At 37.6% G+C, this 23,073-nt stretch overlaps 1 protein-coding gene across 6 annotated transcripts in view; it reads left to right on the top strand.

Moving 5' to 3' along the window:
• Positions 1-23,073, top strand: part of tcf12 (transcription factor 12) — a 361,463-nt gene that overhangs the window by 216,489 nt on the left and 121,901 nt on the right. Inside the window, exon 1 of one of the 6 annotated variants that reach the window (XM_072278450.1) lies at positions 7,201-7,368. The exons of the other annotated variants lie outside the window; for them this stretch is intronic. Within the exon in view, the coding sequence (XP_072134551.1) occupies positions 7,300-7,368 (69 nt within the window). The 5' untranslated portion in view covers positions 7,201-7,299. Of the gene's footprint in view, positions 1-7,200; positions 7,369-23,073 lie in introns of those variants that run through there. 6 annotated transcript variants of the gene reach the window in all.

Raw genomic sequence — 23,073 nt, 5'->3', positions numbered from 1 at the left:
TGTTGAAATCTGGGTAAATAACGCTTACACTTCGTGGTTAGTTTTCAGATTTTGTAATTTCCAATGATACAGGGGTGTGTAGGGCAGCAAATCTGTCATTGAAGGTTGAAAGTTATGTCATTTATTATTTAGATTCAAACTGTTTATCTTTTCAACATTCAAAGCTGAAAGTAAATTTAGGATTATGTAGTGGTTAGCGCAGGGCTTTACCAATGATCCAGGTTCATCTCCTGCCGCTGCCTGTAAGGAGTTTGTACGTCCTCTAGGTGCTCCAGTTTCCTCCCATTGTCCAAATATGTACCATTCTGTAGGTTAAATGGTTATTGTAAATTGTTCCGTGATTAGGCTATGATTAAATCAGGGGATTGCTGAGCGATGCGCCTTGAAGGGGTGAAAGGGCCTATTCCGCGCTATATCTCAATAAATAAATAAATAAAATTATTATCAAAGTACATGAGATTCATTTTCTTGTGTGCATGGATAGTAAATCCAAGGAACAGAATAAAATCAATGGAAGCCCACACCCAACAAGATGGACAAACAGCCAATGTACAAAAGACAGCAAACGGTGCAAATACAAAAGAAGAAATAATAAATCAATAAATAAGCAATAAATTAGATGAAGAGTCTTGGAAAATAGGTCTGTAGGTTGTGGGAACAGCTTTGTAGTGGGACGAGTGAAGTTATCCCTTCTGCTTCAAGAGTCTGATGGCTGGGTGGAAATAACTGTTCCTGAATCTGGTGGTGTGGATCCTGAGGCTCCTGTAGCCTGGGTGGTTTACTTGTTTACTTAAGATTACATTAAAATATGTCACAATCTTTTATTGAAAGTGCCATTTGCTGGAAATCAGAAGTTTGTACTAGCTTACTACCTACTTAGAATTGCACAGCTGTGTACTATTGATTCTTACATGCATCATAGTTCAGAGCTCTGATTTAATCAGTGTATGTGTTGATGCACAACACTTGAAATTGCTGTCTTTATACTACCAATTGTTGTAATCTGTTTTCGTGTGGTGATGTCTGCTGGACTCTTCTGCAGATAATGACTATTTAAAATATTACCGGAGATGATTTGGAGCTGCTTGAATTGAATGTTAAAGTGTAAACACTAAGATTTAATTGGATTACTTTAGTCCTCTTTTGGGTTTGTGCAAAGATTTTTGGCTTTTAATAGCAGTGTGGTTGGGAAATTTTTTAAGAAAGGAGGGAGAGAGAAAACAGGGAATTATAGACCAGTTAGCCTGACATCAGTGGTGGGGATGATGCTGGAGTCAATTATAAAAGATGAAATAGTGGCACATTTGGATAGCAGTAACAGGATCGGTCCAAGTCAGCATGGATTTATGAAGGGGAGATCATGCTTGAATAATCTTCTGGAATTTTTTGAGGCTGTAACTGAAAATGGACAAGGGAGAGCCAGTGGATGCAGTGTACCTGGACTTTCAGAAAGCCTTTGATAAGGTGCCACATAGGAGATTAGTGGGCAAAATTGGAGCACATGGTATTGGTGGTAGGGTACTGACATGGATAGAAAATTGGTTTGGTAGATAGGAAACAAAAAGTAGGGATTAACGGGTCCCTTTCAGAATGGCAGGCAGTGACTGGTGGGGTACCGCAAGGCTTGGTGCTGGGACTGCAGCTATTTACAATATACATTAATGATTTAGATGAAGGGATTAAAAGTAACATTAACAAATTTGCAGATGATACAAAGCTGAGTGACAGTGTGAAATGTGAGGAGAATGTTATGAGAATGCAGGGTGACTTGGACAGCTTGGATGAGTGGGCGGATGCATGGCAGATGCAGTTTAATGTGGGTAAATGTGAGGCTACCCACTTTGGTGGCAAGAACAGGAAGGCAGATCTGAATGGTGTCAAGTTAGAAAAAGGGGAAGTACAACGAGGTCTAAGTGTCCTTGTTCATCAGTCACTGAAAGTAAGCACACAGGTACAGCAGGCAGTGAAGAAAGCTAATGGCATGTTGGCCTTCATAACAAGGGGAGTTGAATATAGGAGCAAAGAGGTCCTTCTGCAGTTGTACAGGGCCCTAGTGAGACCACACCTGGAGTATTGTGTGCAGTTTTGGTCTCCAAATTTGAGGAAGGACATTCTTGCTATTGAGGGAGTGCAGCGTAGGTTCACGAGGTTAATTCCCGGGATGGCGGGACTGTCATATGTTGAAAGATTGGAGCAACTGGGCTTGTATACATTGGAATTTAGAAGGATGAGAGGGGATCTGATTGAAACATATAAGATTATTAAGGGATTGGACACGCTAGAGGCAGGAAACATGTTCCCAATGTTGGGGGAGCCCAGAACCAGAGGCCACAGTTTAAGAATAAGGGGTAAGCCATTTAGAACGGAATTGAGGAAAAACTTTTTCACTCAGAGAGTTGTGGATCTGTGGAATGCTCTGCCTCAGAAGGCAGGGGAGGCCAATTCTCTGGATGCTTTCAAGGAAGAGTTAGATAGAACTCTTAAAGATACTGGAGTCAAGGGATATGGGGAGAAGGCAGGAATGGGGTACTGATTGTGGATGATCAACCATGATCACAGTGAATGGTGGTGCTGGCTCGACGGGCCGAATGGCCTGCTTCTGCACCATTGTCTATTGAATAGTGGGTCCTATGTCCTTCTCAGTGAAGGATTATGTTATTTTATTTGGCTATCTAATTGGAACCTCCAATGATAAATTAATTTTTTTTTGGTTGTATTAAATATACTGGCTTGATTGAGGTTTAGTTAATCCTTGGGCTGGCTATTTTACTGTATGTTATTGTCTGAGTAAGATTGCAGATTTCAATCTCTAAATAACATGGATAAACCATTATAATTTTGTTTTACTAACTCAGAAAACATTGGAAATACTTTGTAAGTCAGGCCTCAGAGGATGCTCAGTTTTTAAGACTGGCTTTTAAGCAGGACAGTTGCCAAATCTCTAACAATTTGCAATGCTTTATAATATAGGAGCACTAGGTGGCAGTAGATATGTAGCTGGACCATGATGTTCAAAAATATTTTGCTCACTTTAGTTTTAATAAAATTGTATTTTTAAACAGATTTATTCATACTAGAATGGTGTAATGATAGTTCTGCACAGTGGATTTAATTTACAATAACTGAGATTATTTATGATTCATATTTCATTTTGTTCTGGTTTTAAATGTTAGGCTGAATAAACAAATTACTGGTGCAGGAATTCTCTTGCCTTTTTGTGTTAAATCCCTAAATTCTGCCTTCGTCATAATGTGATTAAATAGTAATCCCATCAACTGGATTTTGATATTTATCTGCCAGTCATTGGCTTTATAGTGGTTGACTTCAAGGAAAATGCTGGAGTTAAACAGAAGATGGTCTATCCAGAAATCCCATGTCTCTTGCTGAATGTACATTGGTAATTTGAAAATTTGTATGTTAGCTTCAAGGATATTTTATGGTTACATTTCTTCTAGTAACCAACTAAATCTATCTGGAATGCTATATAAATATTTGTAACTTCAGTTCTAGACCCGAAATGCAAACTTTTTTCCCCTTCCACAGATACTTCCTGATTTGAGTACCCCAGCATTTTTTCTTTTTGTTAAGAAGCACTGGTGCTTGCTTCAAAAAGTTTTAGAGTGTAGAAATAAAGAGCAAACCCACTAATAATGAAAATATAAAGAGACTGGAAATCTGAAAAAAAAACATGGCAATGTCTGTGGAAAAGGATACAGTTAATATTTCATGTCCACTACCCTTCATCCTAACTTGGAAAGAGAAAAACAAGTTAGTAGAAAACTTGGGAGAGGGTGTGATGAGTGGAACAAAGGGGGTATCTCTAAGAATTGAAACAATGTGTCAGTTAGGGCAGTTATGATCAGATTAAATTTTTTGAGTAATGATTCATAGTTTATATGCTGTTGTTCAGTCTGGTCAGTTGAGACATGCCCAACAGGTCAGACTATATATACAGGTGTCCCCTGCTTTACGAACGTTCGCTTTACGCCACTTCACTTTTACAAAAGACCTACATTAGTACCTGTTTTCGCTAACAGAGGATTTTCCCTTTTACGAAAAAAGACGCCCGCTTTAAACTTGTTTTTACCCCGAGAAAGACTACCATGACCGTGAAACCTTGCACGGGCAGGTGTGTGCGCATGCGTGTACGTGCCGAATTTTTTTTCTACAAATCGGTTTTGGCTACATCTTCCCGATTCTGTTAAGTGAAACTACACTGTACATACATAATTTCTACTTTATATAGGCTACTTCATATCATTCCTGCTTTTACTATATGTTAGTGTTATTTTATGTTTTATGTGCTATTTGGTATGATTTGGTAGGTTTTCTTTGGGTTGGGGAACACTCAAAAATTTTTCCCATATAAATTAATTGTAATTGCTTCTTCGCTTTACGCCATTTTGGCTTGCGAACGGTTTCATAGGAATGCTCTATCTTCGGATAGTGGGGGAAACCTGTAAAAAAAAGTGAAAAGAGAAAAAAGATGGCAAGGAGAGGAAGCCAGTTTGCATAGTGAGTTATCCAAAGTCAAAGAATTATTATTAAATTGAGTTAAATTGAGAATTTTAAAGTTAAGTAAACTTGAGGAAGGACTTCTAAGAATGAACTTCTGGCATATTTTAAGAATGATTCCTGTTGTTCTGCTGAAAACAAAGATCAAAGTCAAGAATAGTTGGTGGAAATTGAAAGTATATATGATGCTAAATTTTAATTTGACATTGAATAGGAGAAAAATCATAATTCAGGTTATTTTCCTATCATTTTCAAAATTATTAGATGTATATTTCTGAAATGTAAGTGCATAATAAATGGTTTTATCACTGCTGCCACTTACTAATTACTAATGTTTATTGGGGCATATATGTAGTTTTCCTTGTGTGTCCCACGATTCTTCATGAATAACATTTCTGCTATTTGCAGTTAAGATCTTTTTAAATTATCTCTGACTTGCATTTGAAAGTGCACTGAATAGTAAATATGAATATTTTGTCTTAAGGGCATTTTGATTAAAGACATACAAAAGAATGCTGTTCTCCCGCAAAGGTCATGCATGTATTTTTGTGCTTAAAAATGACGTAGCTTAGAAATACCATCAATTTGCTTCAGTAATCGCCATATTTAAAAGGAGTTTAGAATGTTTGATTAAATCCGTAAAATATGTTTTACTCTTCAAAACCCAAATATCTGAAAAAATATTTCTCTATTCGAATACATAGTTTTGTAAAAGGAAATGAATTTTGTCACTTCAAGTACATCTTTTCACTTTTGAATCCATCCCAGATTAATCACATCTTTCTAGCCAGCTTGGGCAGTTTCATGTAGTTAATTGAGAGGTTCCACTGAAGTGGATGAGATGGATACTGTGGGCTGGATGGTCAGCTTTTTAGAAGTTAGCTGTCATGTAGCAGTTTGCAATTTCCCCATATAAGTCAAAATTTGTAAAACAAAAAAAAAAGAATGGTTTTGCTCATGACTGATGTGTATACTTAGCTAGTATAATGTCATGACCTTCCAGGTTACTTTTTGTGTGGCTCCAAGTAATCATTCCTATTAGTCCCATATCTAGTGGTAATCATGTTTTAAAAGCATTGATGTGTTCAGCTGGTTTATTTGCCAGATAGAATCTCGGATTAACATTGCATGATGCTAATCAGATAAATAGTTAAATCGGCCAGGCAGCATCTGTGGAAAAGGGTACAGTCAGCGTTTTGAGCCGAGACCCTTCAGCAGGCTGGAGGGAAAGAAAATGAGTAGATTTAAAAGGTGGTGGGAAACCCTGTTTTTCTTCAGTTCTGCTGAAAGGTGTCGGCCCTAAACATCGACTGTAATCTTTTCCATAGATGCTGCTTGGCCTGCTGAATTTCTCTAGCATTTTGTGTGTGTTGCTTGGATTTCCAGCATCTGCAGATTTTCTGTTGTTTGTAAATAGTTAAATCGATTGTCTTGCTATTGTTGAGTAAAGAGTTTTTGTTTAATTAAGAAGCTTCTGCATAAAATAATAGACATACCAGAATATTCTGAGAAGTAATATCACCGTCTTTAGTTCTTTAGAGGGTTTTTATTTTCATAATGTAGTTCAAACCCTACATATTAATAGATCTTAATAATCTATTAAAATGTCATTTTTAACTTTAAAATTCAGAATAAAGATTTTAGAGAAAGGTTTTATCTAATGAAATACTAATCTCGAGAGATTCTGGGAGATTGAAAGCTCTTTTTAACATATCATTCTATCAGAAAAGACAAAATGTTCATAAGGAGCTTCACTGAATGGAATTGTTAATTGTAAATCAAAGCTTTTCCACTGGCCTCACAGGACCAAAATAGGCCCTCATGGTCTCAGGAGGAAGTTGCACGTCATTTAGTCTTGCATTTTATTAGCCTGACGTATATTGTTCTTTTGCAGCTGCTGCTGAGTTTCTCTAACCAGAATGCAGACTCTGCATGTTTGTTTGTGTTAATGAATTAGTTTTTTTTCTTGTCGGGTGCATTTTTCTCTTATTTTTTGGAGGCATCTCCCATGTCATTTTCTTTATACAGCAATACAAAAGCAAAAAAGTAGTTGCAAGGAAAATTACGTCATTTGTTTTCCACCTTTAGATTTTTAAAGCATTGGCTTGTTATTAAAATGTTGTGATGCATCTTTATCTCTTAATATAAAGTAACCAGACTTACATTATAACATAAATTTCATTATCAAGTACCAAATGCTTGGCTGTTGGAGCCCATGTTATAATGAGGATAGGGAGTTTAGCTTTATTTGAGTAGATTCCTGTTATTGTGAATTATGGATTTGCAGTGGTCAGTCTTTTCTCCCATGTGAAAGATTTTGTTCATGTTAATTTACATGTTTGGTAGAGGCAGATAATATTGTTACCAGTGGTGCATAAAAGGCTACTAATTTACTGAAACATTAAATTTTGATTTATTAAAAATAGTTGCTATTGCATTAATTAAAGTTAATGTCTAAAATAAAGATTACAAAGTATAGTTATGTTACAGTTTCTAGACATTGCTTGCCTTTCCTGTTCCTCCCTAGCAGTATTTTAATGTTCCTCTGTGTCTGTACGCTGTGTCCGGTTGAAGTACTAAACATGGAATGTAGCCAATACAGCTCTACTTTCCACCCCTGGCTGTTGCATTGAATGGTTCAGCCTACTTTGCATAAGTTCTTTCTGAGTAGATCCATGTGTGGAAAGATTAAGGAATTAGCCTGGCTGAAATTGTGTAGCTGAATGTGTTGCACTGTGAAGTGCACAGTTGCTGATTTCTCCACACCAGATTGTAGCCAGCAACATGTATTGTGCTTATACAGTGCCTGGTATGGGTAGTAATTCACTTATGTATTACTACAATAGGAAGTCGGTAAGTGTGACTTTCCTTTATGCAATATGTTGTAATTGGATAATGTAATTGATTGATTAATAAGTAGCAGCACAGATCCATGAGCAATATCTTATTCTAATGTAGAAAGTTGATGTTTGTGTTTTAGTTTCTTAAAGTGGACAGTTATTTCAAACAGAGTTCAATGTGACTTTATATACTGAGATTTCAATGTGTTATGAAAATTGTATTAAAGTGTACCTGCAAAACTCATCCTTTCTACAATCCATTTTGATCACAGAACATTTGAACGTGAATGTTCTTAAAACTTGCGATTGTCATTTTAATTGTGCATGTATATTGAATATAAATGAAAGCTTAAGGACTTCTTAACACAAGAGATTTGTTCATTTAGAAACACAATATGAATCTCTGGGAACAATTAGAAACAGCCAGTTGGTTGGCTCTGAATTTCCTGTTTAAAACTGAGGTCCAGGAGCTGGCTTTCATATTGTTCCATCTGCTTCTAATCAAAGAGCATTCTTGACCCTACAGGGAGTTAAATCTAATTTTCAGTCACGTCACTGATATTCTCTTTGAAATTCGTGACTTTGCACACAGCTTTACACCTTACACAATGCATCATGCTCCAGAATGAGTAGGAGGTGACCAATCAGGGTTTTGTTGCTGTGGATCAGGTGGATGAGAAAACAAGTTATCACAAACAATTTTTGGATCTCTGCTGCTGAACTTGGTTTAAAATCTAATTGTGAATTTAGTTCTTAAACACAACTCTGCCTACTTTTGCCATAAATTGAAAACATTCTTTACAAAATATGTGGAGAACTAAAATAGATTTAATAAACCAGTGCAAAGCTGTCTAGCGTGACTTAGATTTTGTGATTGTGGGAAGTTGTGGAGTCATGTTTTATTACAGTTGTTCTTATGTGATGTGTATTCTTGGGGTTTGTAAGCAGACTTGGAAAGTTAATATAATTTTGTGTTTTGTGTTATTGTTCCATTAAAATGTGCGCTTTGCTCTTGAAGCAGTAAAGCATGGCTTTGATCTTCTAAGTATTTCCAGCTTATAAGAGAAAGTGAGATCGAATATTGTTGAGGGGTATCCAAAGAAAATTGATAGCATGTGTCTGTTGTAGGTCAAAGGTGATCTTTATGAGCTTGCACAATGAGTAAATAGATTATAAATTATGCCAGAATCATTTGCAGACGATAGTGCACTGAAAGTCCTATGTGAATTCCAAATAATTAATTACAGGACATTGAACTAAAAAGCTGTAACATGCTTTGTTTTTATAAAATGTGGCACCAATAAGCATGGGAAATAACTTTCGGAAACTAGGGTAATCCTGCAGGGATTGAGTTTGCAATTTAAAGTTTAGTAATTAGTAGTTATTCATTTAAAATGACAGAGCTTTCGCCTACTTGTACTACTTGCATTTTCAGTTTTAGAAAATAAATAATTCTGTGTGTTCTGTAATGCTATCATTATACATTGGAGAAACAGTAGTAAATTGATGTGCTATAAATTAATCTATTTCTATGTAGCAGATAGGGTTCTTGTTTTGATGTCAAATGTTTAATGCTGGTGCAGTCTGGTTTCTTTTATTATGGCAACTTACTGTTGTTCTTGTTAAGAGAAACAACAGAGACTATAGTTTGATTAGAAGGATTAGATTGTGGTTGATTTGATAGTGATTGATCCTGACTCATTAACAATTGTTTTGGTGCAATTTTGAATATCTCCCTATAGATAGAAGCTTTTCATAGGATTATCACTTGCTTGCGCTAGCTTCCTTCAGCTGGGACAATGAAGTCAAAGGATATCCCTACAAATGAGAGCAAAGGATATCCCTATAAATGCTGTTTAAAAGGATGCACATATGATGTCGTTTTCCTACAAAGTGTTTGAAGTTGCAACATCTTGTTTTAACTTGAGTAAAAACAGCGTGAAAATCACTCAGTTTGTTTACATGATAGTCAACACAGGTGCAGGGTTTGAAGTTGGGTCATCTGAATGCCATTTCAGGCTCTGTTATGCATTTTGTTCAGGTTTTAAGTAAATGATAATGACCCACCACCATGACATTTACAAAGTAGGAGATAATTGACTTTGTATTTGAGTAAAATTGCTACCAGGCAGTAAAGACTGGGGTCATAGCAGTACTAGATGATGGATCACCTAGCACAGATACAAAGAACTATGATTTAGTGGTGTGCGTTTAGCATATTGGGGTTGCCATATGGAGGTACAGATTTGCAGAAAGTCTAATTAAAATATTTATTTATCTCTCCTAAACTATAATTATCCCATCTAAATGCAACAAAAATCTCATTTTACGACGTATTTTTCTGTTATTCTGAGAAAACCTTTTTCCTCCTAGATGGTTAGTTCAAGTCAATATGATTTAAATGCTTAAACTTGCTGCGAAATTACACATAATTATATTCTTGAATATCAATTTTAGGTTAGAAAAGTTAAATGGTTGGAAAATTTTTAAATATTGGTCCATAATCTTGCTTTCTTATTGATTTGGGTAAACCCAGGGGATCTGCTGCCTCACAGCCTCAGCTTGGATTCAATCCTGGCTTCTGATATGGCTGTTATGAAGTTTGAATGTTCTCTCTATAATCAAATTAATTTTCTTCTAGTGATCCAATTTCCTACCACATGCTATATATCTGTGGACTGCTGTTAATTGGTCACTGTAAGTTACCCCTCGTATATAGATGAATGATAGAATTGATGGGAATGTGGAAAGAATAGGTACAAGAAAAATTAATGTGGAAATGGGATTGCTTTCTGAGTCAGCATACATTTGATGGGCAAGCTGGCTGTCTATGTGATAAGAACATCTGGAAAAATATGAAAGGTGGTAGTAAAGTAGGAAGCAGTTATCTGATCATCGAATTATTTCTAATCAGAATCGGGTTTATCATCGCCAGCATGTGTCAGGAAATTTGTTAACTTAGAAGCAGTTCAATGCAATACTTGATATTATAGAAAGATTTAATAAATAAATGACAGTGAGTATATATATTTTTTTGAATAAATTAAAAATAGTGCAAAACAAATAATATATATTGTAAAATATGAGGTAGCATTCAATGTCCATTTAGGAATTGTATGACAGAGGGGAAGAAGGTGTTCCTGAATTGCTAAATATGTGCCTATCAACACTGGCGCACTTCAGGGGTGCGTGCTTAGCCCACTGCTCTACTCTGTATATACACATGACTGTGTGACTAGGCATAGCTCAAATACCATCTATAAATTTGCTGACGATACAGCCATTGTTGGTAGAATCTCAAGTGGTGATGAGAGGGCGTACAGGAGTGGGATATGCCAACTAGTGGAGTGGTGCCGCAGCAACAATCTGGCACTCAACGTCAGTAAGACGAAAGAGCTGATTGTGGACTTCAGGAAGGGTAAGACGAAGGAGCATATCCCAATCCTCTTTGAGGGATCAGAAGTGGAGAGAGTGAGCAGCTTCAAGTTCCTGGGTGTCAAGATCTCTGAGGATCTTACCTGGTCCCAACATATTGATGTAGTTATAAAGAAGGCAAGACAGCAGGCAAGACAGCAGCTATACTTTATTAGGAGTTTGAAGAGATTTAGCATGTTAGCAATTACACTCAAAAACTTCTATGGTTGTTCCGAGGAGAGCATTCTGACTGGCTGCATCACTGTCTGGTATGGAGGGGTGACTGTGCAGGACCAAAAGAAGTGGCAGAAGGTTGTTAATCTAGTCAGTTCCATCTTGGGCACTAGTCTACAAAGTACCCAGGGCACCTTTAGGGAGCGGTGTCTCAGAAAGGCAGCATCCATTAAATTAAGAACCTCCAGCACCCAGGGCATGCCCTTTTCTCACTGTTACCATCAGGTAGGAGGTATAGAAGCCTGAAGGCACACACTCAGTGATTCAGGAACAGCTTCTTCCCCTCTGCCATCTGATTCCTAAATGGACACTGAAGTTTTGGACATTACCTCACTTTTTTAATACAGGTTTCCCCCGCCATCTGAAGGTAGAACGTTCCTATGAAACGGTTCGTAAGCCGAAATGTTGTGAAGCGAAGAAGCAATTACCATTTATTCAGTGCCAACTTCTGATTGCATCGTCTCTGATCTGGGCCAACAATTACGTGTCGGGCGGCACCTAATTAATTAGCATGTTTATTTTGGCTTTTTTCTTAAAGATGTGCTGTGTGCCTCCCGGCTACCGCTGCATTCTCCGCGAATCGCGGGGTGATGGGACACTGGGGTGTCATTTCGTCGTCTGTTTCCATTAGAGCAGGCAGCTCATCTCCTTCTATGACTGCCAGCCTCGATGTCGAAAGTCGAGGTTCGTCATCTGCTGTGGCTGATGTGGAAGGCTTGCTTGATTGCTGAGCCTCGCGCATTTTTCTATTATACAGTTCTTTGTAAGGACTCAAACCATCCTGAAAATATCCCCTAAACCTACGTACCCTTTCAAAATTAAAGTCGTACTTTATCATTGCAGTGAAAATCTCACACAGTTGCTTCACGTTCAGTTCGCTAATGCATTCGGTTTCAATTGTTATCCTTTCTTCTTCCAATTGCATCAGCTCTTCATCTGTCGGTTCTTGGTCATGGGATGCCAAAACCTCTTCAACATCATCTTCGTCAGCTTCCACAAGCCAAACTCACTTTGTCCTTGCTTTGTTCACCACGATCGAAACGCTTAATTATGTCTAGTTTTACGCTGTGTAACACCCTTATGAGCTCTTTTAGGCTTTTCCAATACCTTAGAACTCATCTTGCAAACGGCTGCTCACAGGCACGTGTTTAAGCAATGCCGTTCCGAATCCGGGGGAGAGCGGCTACTCGGGGCGCGCGCTGCCTTTTATCGCGCGCTGATTTTCCCTGTGCACTGCTTTTTTTTCATAACAGTGAAAACACCTTCTGAAAGCAAAAACAGGGTACTAATGTAGGTCTTTCGTAACAGTGAGGTTTCGTAAACAAACGTTCGAAAAGCAGGGGACACCTGTATACAGTATTTCTGTTTTTGCACATTAAAAAAAATCTTTTAAATATATGTAATTGTTTCACATGTTTATTTATTATTGTTTTATTTTACTTATTATTTTTCTCTCTGCTAGATTATGTATTGCATTGAACTGCTGATAAGTTAACCAATTTCACATCACATGCCGATGATAATAAATCTGATTCTGATTCCTACCTGATGTTAATAATGGGAAGAGGGCATGTCCGGGTGATGGGGCCCTTAATAATGGATGCTGCCTTTCTGAGGCACCGCTCCTTGAAGATGTCTTGGATACTGCTGAGGATGGTACCCAAGAGGGAGGTGACTAATTTTACAACTTTCTGTAGCTTCTTTCGATCCTGTGCAGTAGTCTGCACCCCCTCCCCCATACCAGACACTGATGCAGCCTGTCAGAATGCTCTGTACAGTCTATCTGCACTGCCCCTGTAACTGTTGCACTTGATTCTTCATTCTGGTAGTCTGCCTCGTCTTCCTTTGTTACATATGTGTGCACCTGTGTTTTTGTTTTCTGTTCTTTCTCTCCATCCAGCTCCCCTTGTTTCAGGTCAGCAGAGCTGCTGTCAATCTCCATTTAGAGTGCTGCTGGATCCACCCCCTTGTCAAGACTGCTCCACCCGGGATTTGGAGAGGGCAAGTTGAAAAAAGCCGGCATCAAGAAAGAGGGAGAGAGAGCTATTGGGGAGAATTGACCGTTAAAGAATCATGCTAGTTTCCATATAAACAAGGTTGTAGTCTTTGTGTTCTGACGTGGGTCTTCTTATTGTGGATTTCGGCTTTTGGATTACTCCCTTTGATTTGGTTGCCCTGGATCATTTCTATAAATATCTGTAAATATTGTAAATATATTGCAACTTGGATCGCCTGTGTCTGCCTTGTCCTTTACCCATCACAAACAATGCACCACACGGAGGGTGGATTTGTTTTTACGTTGTTTCCCCAAAGCCCCTGGACTAGAACCATCAGGGGGACAACATCCCTCAATTCACTGTGTAATGATTTGATCTGAATGAAGAAAAGCTTTTTAATTGTACCTCAGTACACGTGACAATATAAACCAATTTACTCAAACAGTTCCATGTTTGTTTGTGATATTTAAAAACTTGTTAAGCTGTACTGGTTATACCAATTGAAGGAAATGCAGTTAGTGCGAGGGGTGATTGATAAGTTCGTGGCCTAAGGTAGACGGATTCAATTTCAGAAAACCCAGCACATTCATTTTTCAACATAGTCCCTTCCTACATTTACACACCTAGTCCAGTGGTCATGGAGCATACGGATCTTAGACCTCCAGAAAGTGCCCACAGCAGGGGTGATTGATAGTTTGTAACCTAAGGTAGAAGGAGATGAGTTATACAGCTCTCGTTACATGTACATGCAGTTTAACTCTTTGAGTGATTATGCAGAAAATTTGAAGTTAATAACTCATCTCCTTCTACTTTGGGCCACGAACTTATCAATCACCCCTGCTGTGGGCACTTTCTGAAGGTCCAAGATCCATATGTCCCACAACTGCTGGACTAAGTGTGTAAATGAGGGAGTGGGGGACTATGTTGAAAAATAAATGTGCTAGGTTTTCTAAAATTGACTCCTACCTTAGGCCACAAACTTATTAATCACCTCTCGTATTTTACATTAACTTTTCTCTTGTTTGTTCTCCATTGACCAGTGATTTAAAGTTGTCTTGAAGCTGGATTTGATTTCATATGAACATGAGAGAGGCGACATTTTGTTCAGATTGGGAAATTTGTATTCAGTTGGCTTAAGTCTGTACTGAAATAGTTTTCCATACCTTGCACAATTAGTATTGCATTGTTAGTCTTAAGAACTTGTAAGAATTGCTTGGTAGAGATGAGAAAATTAATGAGATATGGAAGTATAGATTGGATGGAAAGCTAAAAGAACTTGATCCCTGCATTTAATACTGCACATTGAGTACTTTGCCAAGAATTAGTTGAATGTAACTTTTAATGCTTAAAATGCAATGCTTAAAGCAAGCACAGAATCTTTGAAGCATGAGAACTATCAGTGGAAGTGTTTTTGATGTTTTCCCCAGCCACCTATTTGAAATGCAAAACTGATTGGTATTTTAAATGGACAACAAGATCTATTTGTTTGTTCGTTGTGCTCATTGAGAACCCACAGTTTTGCCTGAGCTCATTTTAATCAGAACTCCTCATAAAAGGGAGCAATCAATACCTGCACGCAGCAAGACCTAAAAGATACTCAGTTGTGAATTGAAGTCACAAAAGTGCACAGAAATAACAAAGTGTCAAATGATCCATTATTTATATTCACTGGCACTACCAGTGCCTGAATCCCTCACCATGAACAGCATGGTGGTGGGGCTGGAGGAATCACTTATTGACTAGAAGCATAAATATCTACACATGTTGCTACGAGGTAGGTCAGAGGCCAGGTATCTAAAATTGAATCACTGGCCCCTTGATACCTTAAGACTTTTACACTTCACAAGATGAAGTTGGGAGCATAAGGAATGATCTGCACTTTCCCAGCTGAGTGCAGTTCCAGAACACTCAATGCTTACCATCATCCAGGAAAATATAGCCACCTTGATTTGGCAAGACATTTACCACTCTATGGATTATTTTTTCTCCACCAAAATTTGCTGCAGTTACTCATCCAGGTGATTGTGAGAGTATCTTCCAAACCTGCAACTTTTATCATGAGTCCTGCATAGCATATGAATTGGAATCTGGTTCTCATCCCAGCTACACACATCAACTTGGAGCTACATTGCCATTCCATTGTTGCTAAGTCTGAATCCTGGCAATCCTTGCCTTACTCAGTGCTGACTTTTTTTTAGCAATACCCACACCCAAAGAATGAATGAATTAAATTAATTTCATTGTGTAAAATGCATAGAAAGAGAATAGAGGGATTTAGAACCGAAGCAAAGAGATACTTGGAGTACAGATCAGCCATGATATTGAATGGTAAAGTTGATGAGGAATCCAATAGCCTCAACAGTTCTTGGGAAGCTAAGTTTCAGGTCATTTACATTCCCTGGATTACCAGAGTTAATAAATATATTTAATTGTTCTTCAGTGCACATTATTTTTAAAACTTAAAACTTAAAATAATTTAATAATTTATGTTTCCAGATTGTGATTACCTTTTAGATTTTTGATGCTTTGAACGTCAGTTAAATCAGCAACACGCAATTTCTAACTAACGGTTCTGCCTTGGGGCATAGCTTAATCAGATGTCAGTGCTTCTTGCTGATTGGGACTGGTTTGAGAACATTCGCCTGTGACGATGGTGCTTTTAACCATTTCCATCCAGGAAAGGTTGCATATGGCAAAAAACCATTGTTTTGAAGTTTTTTTGCGCACTGAAATAGGCCAGACAAACATGTCATGAGCCAGTTCTGGCATGTAGATTATATATCAGAATCAGGTTTAATATCACCGGCATATGTTGTGAAATTTGTTGACTTAGCGGCAGCCGTCCAATGCAATATGTGGTAATACAGAATGGAATAAAATATATCTGTGTGTGTGTGTGTGTGTGTGTGTGTGTGTGTGTGTGTGTGTGTGTGTGTGTGTGTGTGTGTCTATATATATATAGAGAGAGAGAGAGAGAGATATGGATGTGTGTGTGCATATATGTCATGTGTGCGCACACATGTGCATGTATATTAAATAGTTAAATTAAAAAGAGTGCAAAAACAGAAATAATAAAAGTGAGGTAATGTTCATGGGTTCAATGTCTATTTAGGAATTGGATAGCAGAGGGGAAAAAGCTGTTTCTGAATCACTGTTTGTGTGCCTTCAGGCTTCTGTACCTCCAGGCTTTTGTACTTCCTACCTGATGTTAACAATGGGAAGAGGGCATGTCCTGGGTGATGGGGTCCTTAATAATGGATGCTGCCTTTCTGAGGCACCGCTCCTTGAAGATGTCTTGGATACTGTGGAGGGTAGTTAGTACCCAAGATGGAGCTGACTAATTTTATAACTTTCTGTAGCTTCTTAGGATCCTATACAGTAGCCCCTCCATTACCAGACACTGATTCAGGCTGTCAGAATGCTCTCTACAGTACATTTATAGTGTACATCTGTAAGTTTTTGAGTGTTTTAGCTGACAAATCAAATCTTCACAAATGAAGTATAGACACTGTCTTGTCTTCTTTATAGCTGCATTGATACGTTGGGTCCAGGTTAGATCTTCATAGATCTTTTCACCCAGGAACTTGAAATTGCTCACTCTCTCCATTTTTGATTCCTCTATCAGGATTGGTTTGTGTTCCCCTGTCTTACCCTTTCTGAAGTCTACAATCAGCTCATTGGTCTATTGACATTGAGTGCAAAGTTGTTGCTGCAACCCCACTCAACTAGCTTCTATACCTTGCTCCTGTACAGCCTCTCATCTGCATCTGAGATTCAGCAACTTTACAGATGGCATTTGAGCTGTGCCTAGCCACACAGTCATGGGTATAGAGAGAGCAGAGCAGTGGGCTAAGCACATATCCCTGAGGTGCACTAATGTTGATTGTCAGCAAGGAGGAGATATTATTACCAATCTGCACAGATGTGCATCATTGTTCCAGAAATTTGGACAGTTCAGAAGTTTATGGGCTAAATGCTGGCAAACAGAACTAGTTTGGATGTGCATCTTGGTCAACTTGGACCATCTGGGCTATCTTTTCACATTTCCTTTCTACTTCAGATTGTTAGCAGTAATAACATGCAAATTGTACTTTTGCTTGACTGAGAAATTATGCAATTTTATGAGCATTTGCTTAGCTGTAGTTAAGCCATTTTTGGCAATTAAAATACACAAATACACATGGAGCTCTTTGTTTTTATATTTATTGTAAAGGCTCAATGATAAAGGGAGAAAATCCAAACAGAATTGCTGATCAAAATATTTTAGATGGCTGGTTTGAAGTTAAAGCAGAATGTTGAGTGTTCAGGTAAATAATTTTGCAACATGCTGTTAGACTGGAGGCTTCTCAATCATCTGTGCTGTTCTGCGCATCAGTAAGTCAGGGGTGCATAAAATGGGAAGAACCTGTTTTTTTCCCCCTCCTCTCTGTTGGTTATTCTATTTTTAGCTAAACATCTGAACATTTGCTGCAGTAAGCATATTATCCTTTCTCATACTTGAGTAGGGGGTTAGAATGCCTTGCCAAAATATTTCTGTTTTTGTTACATTGTAGAGATGTATAATCCATATAGTAACTTGTTCTGCATTGTGTGACATTGTAATCAATGAAATGGATTGATCCTTTCTCTTCTCCCAACTCACTTTTGTTTTAAAATTCGTAAGGGAGTGATTTTAGTATCTGCACATTGAGTAAAAACGTCTTATAAGGGGCCTGGGTGATTTTGACACTGGTATTTAGAGGTTTGATAAAGTGTAAGCTATTTTGCTTGTGGATTAGGACTTCAGTGTACAGTCTCTATAAAAAGTATTCACTCCCCTTGGAAGTTTTCATGTTTTATTGTTTTACAACATTGAATCACGGTGGATTAAGTTTGGCCTTTTTTGATACTGATCAGAAAAAGAGACTTTTTGTGTCAAAGTGAAAACAGATCTCTACAAAGTGATCACAGTTAATTACAAAAATAAAACAATAATTGATTGCATAAGTATTCACCCTCTTCAAGTCAGTAATTAGTAGATGTATCTTCAGCAGCAATTACAGCCTTGAGTCCATGTGGATAGGTCTCTATCAGCTTTGCACCATCTGGACTCTGCAATTTTTCCCCATTCTTCTTTACAAAACTGCTCAAGCTCTGTCAGATTGCATGGTGATCATGAGTGAACAGCTCTTTTCAAGTTCAGCCACAAATTCTCAATTGGATTGAGGTCTGGGCTTTGACTTGGCTACTACAGGATATTAACTTTGTTGTTTTTTTTTTAAAAACCATTCTTGTGTAGCTTTAGCTTTATGCTTGGGTTCACTTTCGTGCTGGAAAACAAATCTTCTCCCAAGTTGCAGTTGTCTTGCAGACTGCATCAGGTTTTTCTCCAGGATTTCTCTGTATTTTGCTGCATTCATTTTACCCTCTACCTTCACAAGCCTTCCAGGGCCTGTTGCAGTGAAGCATCCTCACAGCATGATGCAGCAACCACCGTGTTTCATGGTAGGGATAGTGCGTTTTTGATGGTGTGCGGTGTATGGCTTACGCCAAACATAGCATTTAGTCTGATGGCCAAAAAGCTCAATTTTGGTTTCATCAGACCATAGAACCTACTTCTAGCTGACTTCAGAGTCTCCTACATGGCTTCAGGCAAACTAGCCGAGATTTCACGAGAGCACCCTGCAACATTTGTTGTACGCGCAGTCTCTTCCTATCTCAGCCACTGAAGCTTGTAACTCCATTGATGTCATAGGTCTCTTGGTGGCTTCCTTCACTAGTTCCGTTCTTGCACGGTCACTCAGTTTTTGAGGACAGCCTGCTCTAGGCAGATTTACAGCTGTGCCATATTCTTTCCATTCCTTGATGATTGACTTAACTGTAGTCCAAGGGATATTCAGTGACTTGGAGATTTTCTTGTCTCCATCTCCTGACTTGTGCTTTTCAATAACCTTTTCACAGAGTTGCTTGGAGTGTTCTTTTGTCTTCACAGTGTAGTTTTTGCTAGGATACTGACTCACTAGCAGTTGGACCTTCCAAATACAAATGTATTTTTACTACAATCAATTGAAATATCCTGACTACACACAGGTGATCTTCACTCAACTAATTATGTGACTTGTAAAACCAATTGGCTGCACCAGCGATGCTTTGGTGTGTCGTATTGGAAGGAGGTAAATACTTAAGCAATCAGTTATTGTGCTTTATGTTTGTAATTAATTTAGATCACTTTGTAAAGATCTGTTTTCACTTTGACACAAAAGAGTCTTTTTCAGTTGATCAGTTTAAATTAAAGCCAAATTAAATCCACTGTGGTTCAATGTTGTAAAACAATAAAACCTGAAAACCTCTGGGGGGGGCAGGAAGAATACTTTTTATTGGCAGTGTATGTTGCTGAGAGGTGAGGTCAATGTATGAGACTTAAAAAAGAGATCTGATCACTTTTCTAGAAGCTTGGGTTAAGGAGCTTTAATTATTTAAGGGCTATTTGTGGCTATAAATTGTATTTGAAGCACAACTTATATGAATATATGTTGCAACTTAGTCGTTCCTTAAAAGTAGGTTTTGTTTTGCTGGTTTAGTTTAGAATTATCCCAAGATTTTAAGTGTTATTTGTCATAAGTAAATGCATTTCTGCTTTGAGTTAATCTCTTTTACTAAAGAAATCATTACTTGGGTATGTGTGTCCGTTAAGATCGGTTTCATTGGTTTTTTCCTTCAACTCTGAATTGTACAGAAGTTCACTTAAGCTTCACTCTCAGTCAGAAAGGCGTATTGTCCACCAAATACTTTATTGATGTTTCAGCATGAAAGTTATGTTCATTTCTATCAGCACATCAAAGGAACAAGGAAACAGATCAGGTGTGATACTGATCTGATCTGCAGTGGCACGCAGAAGTTTGGGCACCCCTGGTCAAAATTTCTGTTACTGTGAATAGCTAAGTGAGTAAAAGATGAACTGATTTTCAAAAGGCATGAAGTTAGGGATGACACATTTCTTTAATATTTTAAGCAAAAAAACTTTTTTATTGCTATCTTTTATAGTTTCAAAATAACAAAAATGGAAAATGGCTGCACCCTTTTTTCTCCAAATATACCTTTGCTCATTGCGGCCAAAAAGTTCTATTTTAACTTTATCAATCCACAGGACTTGTTTCCAAAATGCAGCAGGCTTGTTTAGATGTTCCTTTGAACTTTTTGAATAGAACTTTTTGGCCTCAATGAGCAAAGGTGTGTTTGGAGAAAAAAGGGTGCAGAATTTCATGAAAAGAACCCCTCTCCAACTGTTAAGCACGGGGGTGGATCGATCATGCTTTGGGCTTGTGTTGCAGCCAGTGGCACAGGGAACATTTACTGGTAGAGGAAAGAATGAATTCAATTAAATACCAGCAAATTCTGGAAGCAAACATCACACCATCTGTAAAAAAGCTGAAGATGAAAAGAAGATGGCTTCTACAACAGGATAATGATCCTAAACACACCTCAAAATCCACAATGGACTACCTCAAGAAGCGCAAGCTGAAGGTTTTACCATGGCCCTCATAGTCCCCTGACCTAAACATCATCGAGAATCTGTGGGTAGACCTCAAAAGAGCAGTGCATGCAAGACGGCCCAAGAATCTCACAGAACTAGAAGCCTTTTGCAAGGAAGAATGAATGAAAATCCCCCAAACAAGAACTGAAAGACTCTTAGCTGTCTACAGAAAGCATTTACAAGCTGTGATACTTGCCAAAGGGAGTGTTACTAAGTACTGCCATGCAGAGTGCCCAAACTTTTGCTTCTGGCTCTTCTCCTTGTTTGTTATTTTGAAACTGTAAAAGATGGCAATAAAAAAGTTTTTTTTGCTTAAAATATTAAAGAAATGTGTCATCTTTAACTTTATTCCCTTTGGAAATCAGTTCATCTTTTACTCGCTTAGCTATTCACAGTAACAGAAATTTTGACCGGGGTGCCCAAACTTTTGCATGCCATTGTATACTGTTGAAAATTATGTACAATGCATTCAAAGAATGACGTGCTCATCTGCTTGATTTGTTCTAGTTGGTAAGTGCATGAATTAAAGATCAACTCCATGAAAAGGTTTTGGAAATTGCAGTTCTGTTTCATAATGAATGTCTGAATAATTTTGTTGCTGATCAATCACTTATGAGCTGAGCTTGCTTAATAAAATGGTTTTCTTGGCCAGTTTTTCTCAAAATTATTAAATTTTATTGGGGAGTGTTTTTTCCAAGGCACAAGTTGCCCTGCGGCATTTTCCATTAATATACAATATCTTGGCATGGAATGCCAATGAACATTGGATTTAAGAAATCATTGCGGATAAACCTGGCTAGCATGTTTAATTCTACGAGGAAAGTGGGTTCTCTCCAACTACTTTTATTGTCCTCCCTTATTTAATTTTAGTGATTCTGTTTCCACCCCAGATGACATCATCTTTACATTGCTGGCTAGGCATTAATCCTGGGGTTCTCCTGATCTGTATGGATTAAGTACATACTAGTTAAACTCTAGAGCTAATAGAATGGTGTTTATCTGTGAGTATAATTATGCAACATTTTCTACAAACTTTTTTGTATAGCTTCTTACTCTCTGTTTAGTGATATGAGATGAAACTTTTAGCTGGTTAAAAGCTTAATTGGCAATGAGCTGGAGGAGATTGGATAACTTGAGCTGTTTTTAATTTGAGATCTGTTCTGATTATAACTTGGAGAAACTCAGTCCTTCTGTGGCATTGGCTGATTATTGACTCTCCATCTGGAGTTAATGAAATTATTGAGACCACATCAATGAGGTTTGGTGCACAAGGCTTTTGATCCTGGAATCGAGGCTGGCATAAGCACCATTTCATAACTCAAGTTATTTCTGTTAGTAAGAGCAAAAAGGTATGTATGTTTCCAACAGGCAAAATATAGTGAAAAAGAACAGATGATCCTCACAAACTAGTATTCTTATTTAATGCCAAGAATACTTAATGTGTATAAAACTTGTTCAGTGTGAGTTATTTATATTAAGATTTTGTTTGGTAAATGTAGCATCAAAGAAAGAAAATTTGAAATATAATTTAGTAAAGGTACCGTGGAACCAGATTAAAGTCTCATTTTCCTTTTTGTTGATCTTTAAAAGTGGTCAGAACTTGGGAGGTGACCTCTGATGAAAAACATACGTCTACAGCAGTTAAGACATTAACTTTTCCAGTGTTTCCTCCCTTTAATCAAAGCAGTGGTTGTCTTTTCCCCCTTTGGTTTACTGTTGACATTGATAGATTTACTAATAGGCTGGACATATGTTGTTTGTTTATGCTACGTTGATGTAATACACAAAGTATTTCAAGCTAATGTAGTAGAGGTGTTACAAGACAAAAAGATCTCTTTTTGATCCAGGTTAAGGTGTAGTATTGCATGGTTTATTTTCTGGTTAGCACCAAGCATTTGGATTCTGTAGCTCAAAAGTATTCATTTGATAGGAAGTGTAAGTTTTCATTTTCTCCAATGTTGTATTTGATTATTAGGCAGTTGAAATTGTTCAGTTATTTTAAAGAAAAGGTTTGTTTATCTCCCATTCTCTTAATCATTTAAATGATTAATGCAATTTTTCTTTAAGCAACAGCTTTTTTTTAAAAAATAGCTTGGTTTTAAAACTTAGGAACATCTTTAAGGCGTGTATTACTTTGAAGTGAAAGCACAGAAGTATTTGTATGCGAACATACAACACGCTCATCTTTTCATATGTTAATAGAACTAGGCTTTTCACAATAAATAAATTTATTTCTGAAGTGATTTTAAAAACAATAATTGATGTTCTGTTCTTTCCAAATATATATATTTTTTGTCTTTGGATTTTGCTGGGTTTGACCTACTACCCAGAGTTTCTTGCTTTTGTCCCTATCTAGCTGCAGCCAAGTAGCCTTGCCTCTGGAGCTATTCAGACAGTTTGACAGAAGGCAAAGCTGGAGAAAAGGCTTTGCATTATGTCAAAGCTCTCAAGGACTTTCATGGTCTCAAGGTCTCTATCAATAAAAACCATAATAAAATTAATTAATTTGCTTTAAATAAAGATCAGATACAAACAACTGAAAATACTAAAGTAAAATAGT

This window comes from Mobula birostris, chromosome 14 (assembly GCF_030028105.1).
Source record: "Mobula birostris isolate sMobBir1 chromosome 14, sMobBir1.hap1, whole genome shotgun sequence".
Lineage (NCBI taxonomy): Eukaryota > Metazoa > Chordata > Chondrichthyes > Myliobatiformes > Myliobatidae > Mobula > Mobula birostris.
Note: the sequence above shows the minus strand (reverse complement) of the source record. Positions and strands in the feature narration are given on the sequence as shown.